Source organism: Cydia pomonella, chromosome 4 (genome assembly GCF_033807575.1).
Source record: "Cydia pomonella isolate Wapato2018A chromosome 4, ilCydPomo1, whole genome shotgun sequence".
Taxonomy (NCBI): Eukaryota; Metazoa; Arthropoda; class Insecta; order Lepidoptera; family Tortricidae; genus Cydia; species Cydia pomonella.
Window position 1 is genome coordinate 2586607 of NC_084706.1, and position 16356 is coordinate 2602962.

The window sequence follows — 16356 nt, forward strand, 5'->3', positions numbered from 1 at the left end:
TTAGGTAAATGCGCGTAAAGCAGTGATTTTGCCGCTCTTATTTGTAAATTTCTTAAAGTTTGGACTGCTAAAAATGGTAATTTAGTATTACATTATCCTGTACTTTAACTTTAATAAACGACATTTTTGTAATTATAAATTTGAAGTAGTGTAAATGAAAGTTAGACGAAATCAATTTTCTCCAGAAATTACTTCAAAACAAGTGGCAATTTCTGTGAAAATCGACTTAATTTCAACGTTCTTTTGATACTTAAACAATCTACAACATTTGCTTAAACTGTTCTTATACATAATTTTGTATAATTAACTGCCATAATTTTTTGACAAATTTTTAAAAACTGTCCCTTCTCGTCACCTATTACCGGGGACGCACGCTTCCGACCTCATTATTCAACATGAAAAAACGTGCTAATAGAAACCAATACTTGTTATTTCGATATTACAATGACGATCTATCAATTTTACATTTTTGCTCTAAAATCGTTACCGGGCTCTTAATATTGTTGTATCCGATATTTATTTATTTATTTAATTAATTTCTACTGTTATAATCTTTATTATATTGTAGCGCCACCCATTTAAGGTTTTTTGATGACATTTTTTGGTAGGTACATGGAGATTTAATTCCTTACATAGTTGACATGAAAGTGTTAATGTGACAAACATCTTGTCAGTTTAAATCACATGATGCTTTTTTTATATTTTAGAGTTATAATTTATTTTTTTGTTCGGGAAATGTAAATAAAACAACGATATGAAAAGTTATCTCAATTTATATTTAAAGTTAATTGGTGACTAATTTGTTAGCAGCTTATAATTATAGTGATTTTTCTTCTATTTTAGGATTGGTGTACTTAAATAAATTAAACATTAACAGACGACAAAGAGTCTATGGTAGTTGGAAGCAATTGAATGACAATTGATCAACAAATTGCCTACGCCGCGTGGGTGCCTATGATTCCGGCAGCTCACTAAGACAACGAATTCGTTCACATAGACTTGCTGTTCATTAGGCCGTTATTTTTTATAATTTCTTAATCTGAGTTAGACTCTTAGCAATTCCGACTGTCATTACTCGACATACTTAGAACTACGTAATGGTGAAAATTAATATGATCTGCATGAAGAAAGCATTAGTAGGTTCAATTAAATTCAGTGTATGATGTCGATGATTATTGCCCTTGCGTAGTTTGAGTGCGAGAAATCGCTTATGAAGGTTTTTGATCCAATACTGTTTAACCCTTTTCCAGGCAGCACCAATCTACAATGTTTTCCCAAAAAAAAAAAATATTTCGATGATTCATTTGAAGAGAAGTCATATTTCCCGAAAGTGCAATCTAAATTGAACCTTAAATCAGAATGCTAAAGTTGAAATTCTATTGGCGCGTATGTGGTCGATAAATCGTACTATGACTGGAAAAGGGTTAAGCAAACGTCTCTTTCCCACTTTTCTAATAATACAACGGCAGTCGGTTGTACGTAAAGTTCGATGTTTCTACTGGAGTGGATGTCAGGTCGGTCGGTGGGTCCGGCGGCGTCGCTGCACGGGCGCTGGCCACCGCCGCGCTTGCTTCCGACGCCGGCGCCGTGCGATTACGAGCCTCAGCGCGCGTCGCGCGCAGTGCTCGATCACGCACCGGCCTTCTCCATCGGTCTGCGCGTGAGCATGCCGCAAGCACAGTCGAAAACGCCAGGTTTATCGACAGATTCTTTTGAAGTTTGATAGCACGCTTGAATATTAGCTCGATTGTTGTGTTTTGCAGCTAGTAGTTTTGTTATGGTTTTTTACCGTTTTTTAGATTGATCATCACCGTGCTGAACTTTTTTGTTTTTGTTTGTCGTAGTTTAGTTATAGGTATGTAATGTAGGTATATTTAACATTTTAAAACTGATGCATGGAATTTTTTTTTTATTAGACGTAGTCTTACAAATTTTGACTTTTATTTAGAACGTGTATTAAGTGATTATACCATACATACTGAAACGAGCATTTACGCATAAAAAAATACGCTTTCCGTTAAAAAGTGTACTTGTGGATTTCCATCCTGCAACTATATGTAGGGAGTTCACTGGGTAGTCAGAGTCACGTATTGAAACAGTTCATCCATAACCATATCCAACCTTTATGCTCGGTTAAACAGGATGAATTCAAGTTCAGTAGATACTATAAAGTTCCATTTAGACGGTACAAGAACTTGCATGCAATATTCGAAACATTGCTAACTAAAGAGTTAGAGGCGGCGTTAGGCGTGGGCGACGTGGGCCTCCGCCTACGGCCTCGCGGTTCGAGGGGCCTCGCGCCTCAAATAAGTATAATATCTCGGACACAACGTAAAAATGTTCGTTATTTCTTGCGCCACCAGAGGGCCACGCTAAATGTACCTTGCCCACATAAAATTTCGGTCTTGCCCCGCCACTGTAAAGAGTATACAGTCGCCATCAGATATATTAGAACGGCGGAGGTGGTCAAAAATATCTGTACATGCACCTAATGCCTTGACAATAAAGGCGTGTTCAGTTATTTGTGAGCACCTTAGCCGCTCCGATATATCTGATGGCGACTGTACAATGAATTCAGTCCATCAGTCCATCTACCTAATACTACAATGTAACGAAAATCGCATGCAAGTTCTTGAACCGTCTGAATAATTATATTAAGAATGAGCAGTAGCTTGAATGCAGTTGTACGCTTTTTAATGCAATTTAAGCACAGGAGTGTTCCATCTAATCGCTTAGGGGTCTTTACATTTATTACCCCTAAAATAAGTAGAAAAGTAGCTAAACCCATAATGGGGTCCCTAAATATTCAGAATAAAATAAGTTGCGTTATGTAAGCGACAATCTGGTGGAATATTCTATTAGCTAAGTTCAATGTGGAGAAGACCGTCTACAAGTTATTTCGTCGCTTTTAACTATTGCATTCACACATACTCGACTTAAGAAGTTCGGCAGAGCAGAAGGAGTGAAGCTCTTCCTTTCTGAATGTGTGAGCGACGTATGTATACATATACGAGAGTTCTTTACCTATGACGGTCTTCCCCGCAATAAATTTTATATTGTTTTGTTCTTGGTTTTTAGTAAACAGAAAGCCTGGTGGTATATTAACGTTTACATCCTTATTATAGTTATTATACCTAACGAGCCCTTCGTGCACAATGTTGCGTGCCTCTATTTTGACGTGATATGAATAATATGATATGATATGTGTAGACAAGGCGAAAGGTGAAAATTAGTAAGTTGACGTAATTGTCTTATTTTATTTGTCGTTGTTGCTATGTGTGTTCCAATTCCTTCCATTTTGACGTCCATTTTAGGATGTGTCGCTTCAATGTTCGTTAGTTGTTTTATAATATAAATAATTTAGTATAGAAAAATATGATATTCGCGCAATATTTCACACATAGAAATATAAACAAATACAGTGGATTTCGGATATAACGACGATGAAGGGACCTCCGTAATTTCCTCGTTATATCCGTAAGTCGTTACGTTACGTAAGGCAAAGGTTATGCAGATAAAGACGCGTATAAATTATACTTATGTATAAATTTAACTCCAACACATGAGTACGTCTCGAACGAGTGTTCACGCTGTTTCCCTACCTAGCTAACATCTACCTATAAACAAAAGGTCATTAAAGTTCCTAACCATCTGCATGTAGATGTAACCAAAAGATAGAAAGTAAAGCTCTTTGTCCTTTGACGACCGAGTCCGGTAGCAATATGGGATTTCTAAGTTTGTTTTTAATGAACCATTTGTTACTTGTTTTTTTAATGTACCATGTGTTAATGGTTCATTAAAAATCGTCGCTACACCCGAAGTCACTATATCCACATGAATCTTGCACTAAAGTATACTTAAAATTCATGGGACTTGGATTTTATGTAGACATCGGCTATGTCTACAACCAAGCAGCTACAACCAAGGTCGTAATATATTAAAACCACTGTATACCTAAATTAAACCAGTAAACCAAATTTGGAACTGACTGATACAGACAAAGAATTTCATTTCCTTGCCTTGTCACAGTGACAATCTACATGAAAGTAGGACAATCTAAGAAGGAATGTTCCTCCGCATACATAACTGACGCCTTCGCCGACGCGGTTTAAACAAACATCCCTTTGTCTAAGATATTTACCAATTTCTTTTTCAAATTCCAGCACCAAACATCTACTCAATGCCGCCAGTCCTCGGCGAGGCGAAAGAAGGCAGCAAGCAAGCAGCGCCAGCGTTCAGCATCTGTGGCCGCCCGAAGAACGTTGAGTCCAAGACCCCCATGCCTGGCCCGGGAACCTACACCACCGACAGGGCAGTGAACGTGCTTACCAAGCGACCGCCCGCTTACACCATGGCTCCTCGACGAGAACTCAGGCATCCGTCTGAGGCCATACCAGGCCCTGGAGTCTATTGTCCAGAGAAGGTAACTGATTCACCGGTTAAAATCATGTCGTTGGTCATACTTGCTCGTGTACTCGTATTAACAGCGAAATAAGTCGCGAAACAGGCCTAATAAGTATCTATTATAACACGTTTTCTGTTTCAACTGTTCTCCTTTACCTTGCTCCAATCATGCGGTGATGGTTTGATACTAAATTTTTTAAATGAAATATCTCTTAGAGAAGGGAATTAACTACTTTTAATCTAAATAGAAAAAAATGATGAATGTAGTCCTGTTGAAATAACTAACGTGTTAAGATAGTTCATGGTATTTGAATGTTCAATCCTTTCTAATATTACTCATTCTGTTATAATTTTGCATGGATAAAATAACAACCTTCATATGCGTATTTACAAAATTAACATACGTGTTTTGCTTGAGTAGTAAAAACATGTGCATTAAGCTGCGTTCTTCAGAGCAATATCAGCCTTAAAAACATACCGTTAAGATAATTTCTAAATTCAACTCAAAACTGTAGGTACACTAGCATACGAAAGGTAAAAAAAATACTGTCAAAACAGTTTTTTTTCTAAGGTCAAAACCTTGAAAAAAAAGGAAATGTGGAATAATTTAGCAGCTCAATTGGTAGAGCGGCGGGCTAGCACCCCGGACTCGCGATTGCGAATCTGGTCCGAGACAGTGAATTTTCCACTTTTCCTTTATCGTTTGAAGGTGTTTCTGCTTGATGAAAAAAACGATATCTTCTCAATTGCTCTGCAAGAATGTAGTTTGAGCATGTTGCATTGTCACTAACCATCTGTCACTGGGCTGGGTGCAGGTGTGCGTGAATCTTCCCTGGGCCCCGGCGCATACGTTCGGCATTCGGCACTCGCAGTACATGGGCCAGGCGGCCTACTACCCCGCTCCTGAAGGGATCTCCGTCATTTAAATCTGTCCGTAACTGGCTTGACCTAATCATGTCAATAATCTCATTTGTGAATGTTTAATTTAGCTTTTGCTTTCTTTGAAATGCTTGATTTTAGATCATGTGTTTAATATATTTTTAAAAAATTATCTGTGTTGAAGTTGAAACTAATACGAGTATGTACTTATTTAGCAAATTTTATCTTTAACCTTAATTTATCAATAACTAATTAAAGTAAATTTAAGTATGATACAGTCAAGGAAAAATTGTTTACTTACAAGTCTGAATCAATGAAGATGCTCTGAACATTATTAAAGGTACAGTTGTTTCGTATTTTGTACGTAATAGTACACACACTACAATATGTAGTACTAGATACTACATATTGTAGTGTGTGTGCTAGCGTATGCTGCATAGCATACAACCTGACGTAGCAGTTCATTTTGTATTTAAAAAAAAATAGTACTGTAACCATTTAAGTAGCACATATACGTGATGTTTCACATTTATTATATTTATGGTTTCAGGATTCTATACAGCAACAAGCAAAAACATATAAGCATACCTTTTCGAGCAGATGTAAGATTAAAAATGGTGATCAAGTTCCTGCTCCCAATGCATACTCGCCCGAAAAAGCCGACAGACTGTTAAGAGCAAAATCACCTGCCTTCTCCTTTAGGACAAAAACTGAGGTCACTATCTCAAGTGACGCGCCGGCACCCAATGTATATTCTCCTGAGAAAGCTCTCAAGTCACTAAAGAGTGGACCAAAATATACATTGGCAGGAAAAGGTGTTGCAGAAAAGCACGATTCCACCCCAGCCCCCAATACTTATAACCCTCAAAAAGCTGACAGAATCATGCACGAAAGTTCTCCTTCTTACACTATGCGTTCTAAAGACGTTGTGGATAAAATTGAACAAACACCGGCCCCTAATGTTTATGCCCCGGAAAATTCTATACATATGCTGAATGGAGGACCTAAATATACCATATCGGGAAAAGGACCTAATGCCAAACTTCCTGAAACACCAGCTCCTAACTCCTACACTCCAGAAAAAGCAGACAAAGTGTTACATGAGAGCTCACCTGCTTATTCGTTTAGAATAAAAGAAGAAATGGTTATCCGCAGTGAATCTCCCGCTCCTAATGTTTATGCCCCAGAGAAGTCAATGCAGATGTTAAATGGAACTCCTAAATATACCATAAGTGGGAAAGGCCCAGAAAGCAAAATTGAAAACACTCCTGGCCCAACAGCTTACTGTCCAGATAAAGCAGATAAATTGCTTCACGAGTCATCTCCTGCATTTACATTCAGAGTTAAAGATCAGGCGCGAATAACCGACGATGTACCTGCTCCAAATGCTTATGCTCCTGAAAAATCAATGCATATGTTGGATGCATCTCCAAAGTATACTATTGCAGGGAAAGGTGCCTCTCCAAAACATGATAATATTCCGGCTCCAAATACGTACAACCCTGATAAAGCAGATAAGCTTCTTCACGACTCTTCTCCTGCTTATTCATTTAGACCGAAGCCTGTTATGGACCGACCCAGTGATACACCGGCACCCAATGTATATGATCCGCATTTATTGGACGGTACACCTAAGTACAGCTTATATGGCAAGGGTCCTGATGGCAAATATCCAGACACACCTGGTCCGAACACATACTATCCTCACCTACTAGACGATACTCCAAAATATACAATGGCAGGTAAAGGGCATTCAGGGAAACCGTTTGATGGTCCAGCACCTAATTCATATGATCCTCATTTACTTCCTAATACTCCTAAGTTCAGTTTGACTGGCAAGGGAATAGACGGGAAGCCATCAGACACGCCTGGTCCGAATTGCTATGACCCACACTTACCTAGTAATGCTCCAAAATATACAATATCCGGCAAGGGCCCGGATGGAAAAGTGTCAGATACGCCAGGCCCAAATAATTACAACCCACACTTACCAAGTAATTCTCCAATGTATACTATATCCGGTAAGGGTCCGGACGCAAGAGTGTCTGATACGCCAGGCCCAAATAACTACAACCCACATTTACCAAGGAATTCTCCAATGTACACTATATCCGGTAAAGGTCCGGACGGAAAAATATCGGATACACCTGCTCCCAATAATTATGACCCACATTTACTTAGTAATTCTCCAAAGTATACAATATCCGGCAAGGGACCGGAAGGAAAAATTTCCAACACTCCTGGGCCTAACGCATACGACCCTAACTTGCCACATAACTCCCCTAAGTTTACAATGACCGGCAAAGGTCACGATACAAAGACTTCTGATGTGCCCGCTCCAAATGCGTATGACCCTCAAATCTTAAACGAAACGCCTAAATATACGATGGCTCCGAAAGGTAAACCAGGGAAAAGTGACAACAATCCAGCCCCTAATTTCTACCACCCCGATAAAGCCAATAACTTATTATTTGAAAGCTCACCCTCATACACCTTTAGAGACAAGCAACCCCTTCATTTACCAGACAATACTCCGGCGCCTAATTTCTACCACCCCGATAAAGGCAACAACACAGTATTTGAAAGTTCACCCTCATACACCTTTAGAGACAAGCAACCCTTTCATATACCAGAAAATACTCCGGCGCCTAATGCCTACGATCCGAGCAAATATCACTACATGTTGGATGGTGTGCCAAGGTATACATTTGGTACTAAAGGACCTGCAGAAAAGCATGATGACGTTCCTGCTCCAAATGCCTATAACCCAGATAAGGCTGATAAAATATTGCACGAAACATCACCATCTTATACCTTTAGACCTAAAGTCGAGAATGGAAAAATTATGGATACTCCTGGTCCTGCTGCTTACAATCCTGAGAAAGCTGACAAAGTTTTACTAGACAATGCGCCAAGGTATTCTTTCCGCATTAAGACCAATCCGCATAAGACCGAAAATGTTCCCGCCCCTAATGCATATAACCCAGACAAGGCCACTAATTTGTTGAAACCTAGCGCTCCTCAGTACACCTTTAGGATTAAAACGGACGCCTTGAAAATTCCTGACACACCAGGTAGACATATTTTTAATTTAAGTTTTTCACCTACGATTTTCTAATATATTCAAAATATTAAAGTCTATAAATATTGTTACAGCTCCGAATGTGTACACAATCCCGACCCCGGTGAAAACACCGTTGTACACTATATCAGGCAGGCACAAGGAGCCAATAGATGAGCGTTTGAAGGTTCCTGCCCCCGGCGCTTATAGCCCGGAAAAAGCGACCAAATTTGTCCTGACCTACTCGCCCCAATACACATTTGGAGTAAAGATTCAAACGTCTAAGTTCGCCGAAACTCCCGGTAGGTATTCAAAATCGCATTTGGTTATAATACAAAAAAAATATGTAATTTTTCGGCATAAGTACTTCATATTTCTGAAACGGGTGCGGTCTTTTTAATAAAAAATTGTTTAATGTTTCTATGGGAAAGACACAAAAACCAAATTTGTAATTTTAAACTCTGAATTTCAAATGATTTGGTATACATAGTTTCAAGTTATGATTATTTTCTTTTTTTTTTTTTTACAAAAACGCAGCGTTATAATAATAAGTAGTATTTCAAAAAAATCACACTTAATTCGTTGTACAACCATCTGCGAGCATATTAAGATTACGTTTGCAGTTCTCGAGAAATCTTTAACCTTCTCCATACATATTTAGATAAAAAAAATTTTTTCATGTTGCATCGTATAAAATTCATAGGTTAGCATAAAATGCTCGTAAAAACCCACTTCAACAAAAAAATCTTCAAATTATAACTTTTTTTTAAACCGCACCCGTTGAGGTAAAATGAAATAAGCTAAAAAAATCACAAATAATTCGTGGTACTTTTTGTGGTTCCTGAATTATATTGATTTTGTGTACCTGCTTCTTACATTGATTTAGATTTAGATTTCTTTATTTCACGATGAAAATTACACTATAAATTTGCTACATTCGTCAAAAGTATGTTTATTTTCTCATCATGATCGTGAAATATTACATTATAAATTAAAAATAATAAAATTAAAATTAATTGTGTCTCCCAATAAGGATCGTCATGTGCAAAGAAAAATATTCAAAAAAATTGAATATAAACCAACTTAATATTAATTTGGAATTGTCGTAAAAATGTCAATTAAAGATAAAAATATTACAAAAAGTACAATATGTCATTATTAAAATACAAATGCACACAATTCAATAATAAATAAAATTACATATGTCGTTACAAATTCAATTCCATGTACTCATTTACAGAGTACAAAGGGTTATCCAACAAAAGGTTTCTCAATTTACGCTAAAATGTTTCATCCCACGGCTCGTTTCTCAGATCGGCAGGAAGGTGTTCATAGTAAGTCGGGCCGATGACCCGTGGGTTCTTTTGAAAGAAATCGATATTGTGTTACTGCTCCATACATTTTTTTCGAAAATATTTATAACTCGACACTCTGTATGCCTAATTATCCCAAATTCAAAAGTTACTATAATAATACTAGGCAAAATTTATTTAAAATCAAAATAATTGAAAATAACAAATTTGGTTTCTATGTTAATGAGAGCCGATTCAGCCCACAGGCAGCGTGCCGTCCCGGGTTGAGGTAATTCATTTGAGCCAAGACGCCCATTCTGTATAAAATAGTATTAGGTACACCTATATATAATACTATTAGGTACAGAATACATTCTGTATTGTAAACGAATGTATGGTTAAATGCCGATTTTATTTGTTATCTTTTGGTATTTTCAGCACCTAACAGTTACCGAATACCATCCGTACTAGACGCTCCCGTGTACACGATATCGGGCCGTCATAAGGTTCCGGTCGATGACAGAGTCCGAGTTCCCGCGCCTGGCACGTATTCACCGGAAAAGGTACGAATCACTCAGAATAATTAGTTAGAACAAGCTAATCGGGAGAGGCCGGAATTCTCGTGGCAGTTTGAATTGTTATTAGATTCTCATTTATCGACTTTCGATATACCTACCTATATCGATACAATTTAGAATACATACAACATATTGAAAAAGATCAAAACCACAGGTAAATAACAAACGGTTTTATTACTGAAGACAGATCTCTTCCAGATAACTTTTGAGTAGTTGAAAAAGCGAAATAAAGATGTGCAATAAATACAATAAAAATGTAATAATTATAGTTTCAGATTTAATTACTACAGTCCCGTGATTTTTTAAATTTCACGTTCAAAGTCTGTTTTAATGCTGACTAATATTAAATTCGTTCCTTTATAAAATAAATAAGTAGTAATCTTTTTCCATATTATCCGCTTAAGGTGGTTCGATTTTCATACAAAAAACAATCGCTATTTATTAATTAATTACACAATATTATTACATAAATAGTTGCGCATCTATCTACTTTCGAATATTCATTTGCGCTAAATTAATAGAAAAACTTTGTTTCATACAGAAATCATGCAATAATCAACGTTATATTTTTATAAATTTTACTCATGTGTGTGTGACAAATGTCGTGTACAAATACATTGCGGCGTTGCCACTCCATGCATCGGCGCGACGTTGCGATGTTTGACGCGTTTTTAGCTGACTCTGTCGACACTGACACTCAGTGTGACCAGGCGTACGATAATTGTCGTACATGTACGATAATTTGGGCCCCGGTATGACGTAATGTTCCAAAGAGCATTATCGTACACTAAAGTACTACAATTTCAACCCTTGGATGATGCCACCTTAAAAGTCTAGTAATTTGAAGCAAAATATGACACTTTCTCTCAGAAATAGGCTAAAATTAGTATCTTTTGGGTGTTCGGCTCCTTGGTGTAAGTTTAAAGTTTAAAATGTCACAATTTCCTGTATACCGTTTGAGTCTATCCCAAAAATACACAAACATAAACAGATTTTTTGCGCAATTTAGACGAAAATTGTCTTTTTTTTATTATTAATTGGAAGTTTAAGCTTATTTTGCAAGACATTTTTAGGGGCTGCCTTTTTGATTGGCGTACGATATTTTTTTCAACGGTACAATAATATTGACACTCAAGTACGATAATTCTCTTCCGCTCACCTGGCAACACTGCTGAAACTTGACAGGACCTGGGGGCCTACCGCGAAAACCTAAATTCGCAAATTGCGGGGATCTTTCTCTTTTACTCTCACTAAGACGTAATTAGAGTGACAGAGAAAAATGCCCGAAATTAACGAATTTCGATTTTCCCGGTAGCCGCCCTGGTGCTTGAGGTACTTGATAGAAAACAAAGCTGCCGCAGGTTCTGAATTGTGATTTTATGTGTTTTTGGATTGAAAATGATAGCAACGTCTAAATCAAGTTACAAAAATCATCGATATTCTGGTCCGCGAAAAACCAGGAAAAGTGTAACTGAAAAATGACCAATTCATAGAAAATATGACCTAGACCTAGAAACTAGTTCACTTTTATAAAACTCAATTTTGCCCGAGATTGTACTCAGGCGAATACCTAAGGGAGCTAAGTGTATTGATCTTGAATAATTAGTTGGCTAATACATATATGACTCCAACATGATATGGACATTTACATCATAACTATTATACCTAGTTGGTTACTAAGTTCTGTTACTCGATTTCTTTCTTTCTTCCTAGCGTTGTCCCAGCATATTGCCACGGCTCAATGGAGCTTGGGGTCCGCTTTGACAACTAATCCCAAGATTTGGCGTAGGCACTAGTTTTTACGAAAGCCACTGCCATCTGACCTTCTTACCCAGAGGGTAAAACTAAGCCTTGTTGGGATTAGTCCAGTTTCCTCACGATGTTTTCCTTCACCGAAAAGCGACTGGTAAATATCAAATGATATCTGTTCTGAAGTTCTGTTACTCGATTTGCAACCTCTTTATTTCCGTTAAAACAAATGCTACCGAAACAATAAAAAAATGACATAATGTGGTGGATTTGTGAGCTATAATTATATACCACACATAACGCTTATCTCGTCGTATCTATAATGAATTGGGACCTAAAAGAGAATCGTATTCCAATTTTTTGAAACGCTTGTATTACTTTCTATATTAACTAAAAGTTGCCTTAAAATTCAGCTTTTATACTAAAAACGGCTTTAAATATGTTAAATTAACAAAATATATTTTGACAGATGCTTTCGCGCCCAAAACGCTGTTTGAAAATTGTGTGACGTCACAGTTTATGGTTTGACACATAACTACATACACACGTAGAAGATACGAACTGTCAACTGATATTTGTCATTTGTTGTTAATCGCCTAACTGTCAACAGTGTCAATCCGAGAGTTGTGACGTCATCAGAATCTTCAATGACGTTTCGAGTTTGGTCACGTGACGTGTGCCAAAAGATATTTTAAATTCAATATTTACAAAAATATGGTCATTACAGGTCCCCTAAAAGTAGTTTAACATGTTCTTATAATCCAAAAAAATTTTTGGGATACAATTATGCCCTAAGATTTGTAGATGGAAACAACCCTATTGCGTTGCACAAATGTGGGCACCCGCCAAACATGATTTTGGGTGTGTCATACTCAGGGCTAACACAGATTCATTTCTGTGAAAAAGGTGTGAAAACCGGAAACTGGAAACCGTTCTCGAACCAATAGTGAAGCCCTTAAGCCACACCCTATTTCAAAACCAGCCATGGATCTTTGAACAGGACTCAGCTCCTGCACATAAGGCAAAAACAACTCAAGCCTGGTTTCGAAGCTGTAATTTAATTAAATGTATCGTAAAAAAAATGTTTTAATTCTACTGTAAAATAGTACCTACTTTTTTAAAGGCTGGGCAGTAAGGAATTGCTTTAATTTTAGAACAAAACAGCGTTTTTTTTTGAAAAAAATACCGGAAAATGTGACTTACAAATTTGGACTTTCTTAGGTTCATTCTACTTAGAATCTTCGCCACCCTAGCATTAAAAAAAGATATCCTAAAATATCCATACCATTACGTCACATTTTAGTGTGAAAGAAATTTCAATGTAAAACTAAAATTTCAATACAAATTTTCGGGTTTTTTTAGCACGAGGATTGATTATGCTAGTGATTCTGAGTTGGAAGAACCCAAAAATATCATGATGTGTGAGAATCAGATTTTTAATATTTTTTATGGAAAACGCTCATATTTCTCATAAAATAATTTATTAATAATAGGTACCTACTTGATAATACTGATAACAAAAAAAAATTAATGAGTCTCGAACCCACATCCTCTTGAATGTATTTCCACGTACATACCGCAACGCTATTGAAGCCTACTCACGCTGTGCCAAATTGTCTACTACAAGGATCCCAGTAAGACTGTTTGAATGTGTGAGTGATACTTAGAAATAGAGTCAAGAAACATTCTGTCGACATTAAGGGGTAGTTTTTGTACAATGAAGTGTTCAATGTTTGTTGTAATAGTTCAATATTTATTTAAAGAGTGCGCTAAACATAATTTACAGTATAGAAATACCAAGACTACTCCACAAAAAAATTAAAACTCAAAATTTGCAATTGTGGCGCCATCTGGTGAGGTTTAAGCTTTGGGTAACCTAGTCGAACCACCTTAAATTACTTTTTTGCAGTCAAATATCCATTAACTGTTATAACTTTTTAATATTTTGTCTTATACGTTGTATCGACATGTGTATCGAAAGTCGATAATGAGAACTCCCTATGACAGTTTAAAAAAAAATGCCACAATAATTCCGGTTTCTGCTAAACAGAAATTGATTGTATAAGATGTGAATAAAGTCTTAAGAAAGTACGTTCTTCGAATTAACCCCAAATATAGATGGCGCTGTACGGATCCGTAGGTACACTCAGCTGCAGAGGTAAGAGTGGGCGGCTGACGGATGCAAATTACGTCAAAATAATGTTGAACGATATACGTAATATGAATACGACTACAATCGATTTAAATAAAGACAACATAATTTCAAAAAAGTTATAGTGTTTTATTCTTGAAATAATTAATCATAATTTTTCTTTATTCGATATTTTCAGTCCATTCCTTGTATAGTTCACTATACACTTATACAGAGGAAATGACCTCTCTACATCTACAGATGTAAGAGGTGCGTATTCGTAAAGTGATACTTCATCATTATTTGGAACTTACTGATATAATAACAAAAAATGCATACATTTTTATACATAAATATAACTCGAAACTTATTAAGTCTTATCCATCTTATGCTTTCGTCACCATATTGCATCCATCGGCCGCCCTTTAGACTCAGATAACTGCATAAAAATTGTTAGCAGGTGGGGTCAATTATCTCTGCAGCTGAATGTACACTTTGCGGTAACTCTGAGAGTCAAAAGTTAACGTTTGAAAATTCAGTTATACGGTGCGTATAGCAATATATATCTTCTTCAGATGTCAAGAGTTAGAGTTAGAGGACATGATTTTTTAAAATTAGTTTTGTACTTTACACATCTTATTCAATCAAAGATCCTTTTGCGTTGAGTAAAAGTGCCTTTGAATATTATTGGGATCAAAAAAACATCACCGGTAAATTGTGTGTTAAAATAACATCAGGCGGTGGGTATTGCCAGTCAAGTAGTACCGCAGCAGTTATTAAGGTCTTACGAACGATCTTCTGAAGATACTAACTATACTTGTATAGATATAAAAAAAAAGATATATAGATCTTTTATCCAATGTACGTATTTTTATGTAATGCACTATTATATCACGTAATATAATAGTACACATCAACCTATTAAAATGTACAACCACATAAGTATACATAATTCCATATGGTTGTCAATTTTATCCTAGAAAAAATATGTAGGTGCATTACGAGTATGTCCCGGTATCCGACTATTTACTGCTTAAATTAATTTACATTAACTTATTTTTAGGTGCAGTTGAACAGAACGCCACAAATAACCTTTGGAATAAAACATTCCCCATTACTGGGACAATTGAAACCAATACAGTCAATTCGTGATACAAGCGACATACAGAATCTACAACAAACTTCTAGAACTGTTGAAGTAAAAACTACAACGTTCCAGAATAATATTAACGAAAATAACGACGTACAAAAAACACGAAATTTTATACAAAACGAATCGGATGTCAATTCGTTACAAAACATAAACGAATCGCACGAAGTTAACACATACATTCAACGAACACGAACCCCGGTGACTCAAATCCGAACAGAAACTGATATTCGAAGTTCTACAGTCACTCCAGAGCCCGTTGTAGAGACCCTGACGCAGGAAATTGTATGGGTACCGGAAAAACCTATTCGTCGAAACTCTTACACGATTGATAAATCGGATGGATCTGGATTTCTGGAGCATTACCAGCATAGTGACGTCGTACCGGTGGAAAATGGCGTGCGGAAAACTGCCGCGAGTGGGGAGCGCGGAGCATCCTGCACACAGGAGACAAGCCAAGCGGTGATTAAGAGAGATGGTTTCGAACAGACCATGCAAAAGAATGTGAGGGACGAGAGCGCACATGAGAAAACTCAAACGTCTACCGAGGAGGTACGACAGGGTACTGAGGTGAAACACCTCCCAAACGGGGGCATCGCCAAAACCACTACCACCACAACCGTTAGAAAAGTGGGTGCGGCTGCGAAAACGGCGAAAGCCACGACCACAGTCACACGCACTGCGACTGCAGTGACGTCGCGTGACGTCGGCGCTAAGTAACGCAACTTACTGCTAGATTGCTTCCTATGTCTTTTTATAGAAAACAGATTTAACGAGGAAACCGCCACTAAATTATTTAAATTCAACATTTATAAATTAACTTTATGTTCGCTTGCATCGTAAAAGAGCTCCTAAAGTTAAAACTAAGAATATCCCTTAATTGTTAAGTAAAATGAATGTAATTTTATCTAATTTGTCAACATTGTCATAGAAAATAATTTACTTACTTTTTTTGTTTAAAAGGCAAACCTTACCTAATGATATACTTTGTCGAATTATAGTCCGTACATTTAAACATTTTATGTCTTTATACTCACAAATTCTTACTAAAATTATAAATTTATTTTAAAAAATCGCAAATTTATTTATAATAAAGTTTTTAATAATTTTAA

General features: G+C 36.8%; 1 protein-coding gene across 5 annotated transcripts in view; it reads left to right on the forward strand.

Annotated features, from left to right (window-relative positions):
* Positions 1–16356, forward strand: part of LOC133516851 (uncharacterized) — a 36781-nt gene extending 20425 nt beyond the window's left edge. For 3 of the 5 annotated variants that reach the window (XM_061849847.1, XM_061849845.1, XM_061849848.1), the window contains 5 exons: positions 4164–4423; positions 5834–8357; positions 8440–8646; positions 10075–10199; positions 15158–16356. In XM_061849847.1, the coding sequence (XP_061705831.1) occupies positions 4181–4423; positions 5834–8357; positions 8440–8646; positions 10075–10199; positions 15158–15964 (3906 nt within the window). In that variant the 5' untranslated portion in view covers positions 4164–4180 and the 3' untranslated portion in view covers positions 15965–16356. Of the gene's footprint in view, positions 1–1514; positions 1695–4163; positions 4424–5833; positions 8358–8439; positions 8647–10074; positions 10200–15157 lie in introns of all 5 variants that reach the window. The other 2 variants (XM_061849846.1, XM_061849844.1) reach the window with 1 other exon arrangement.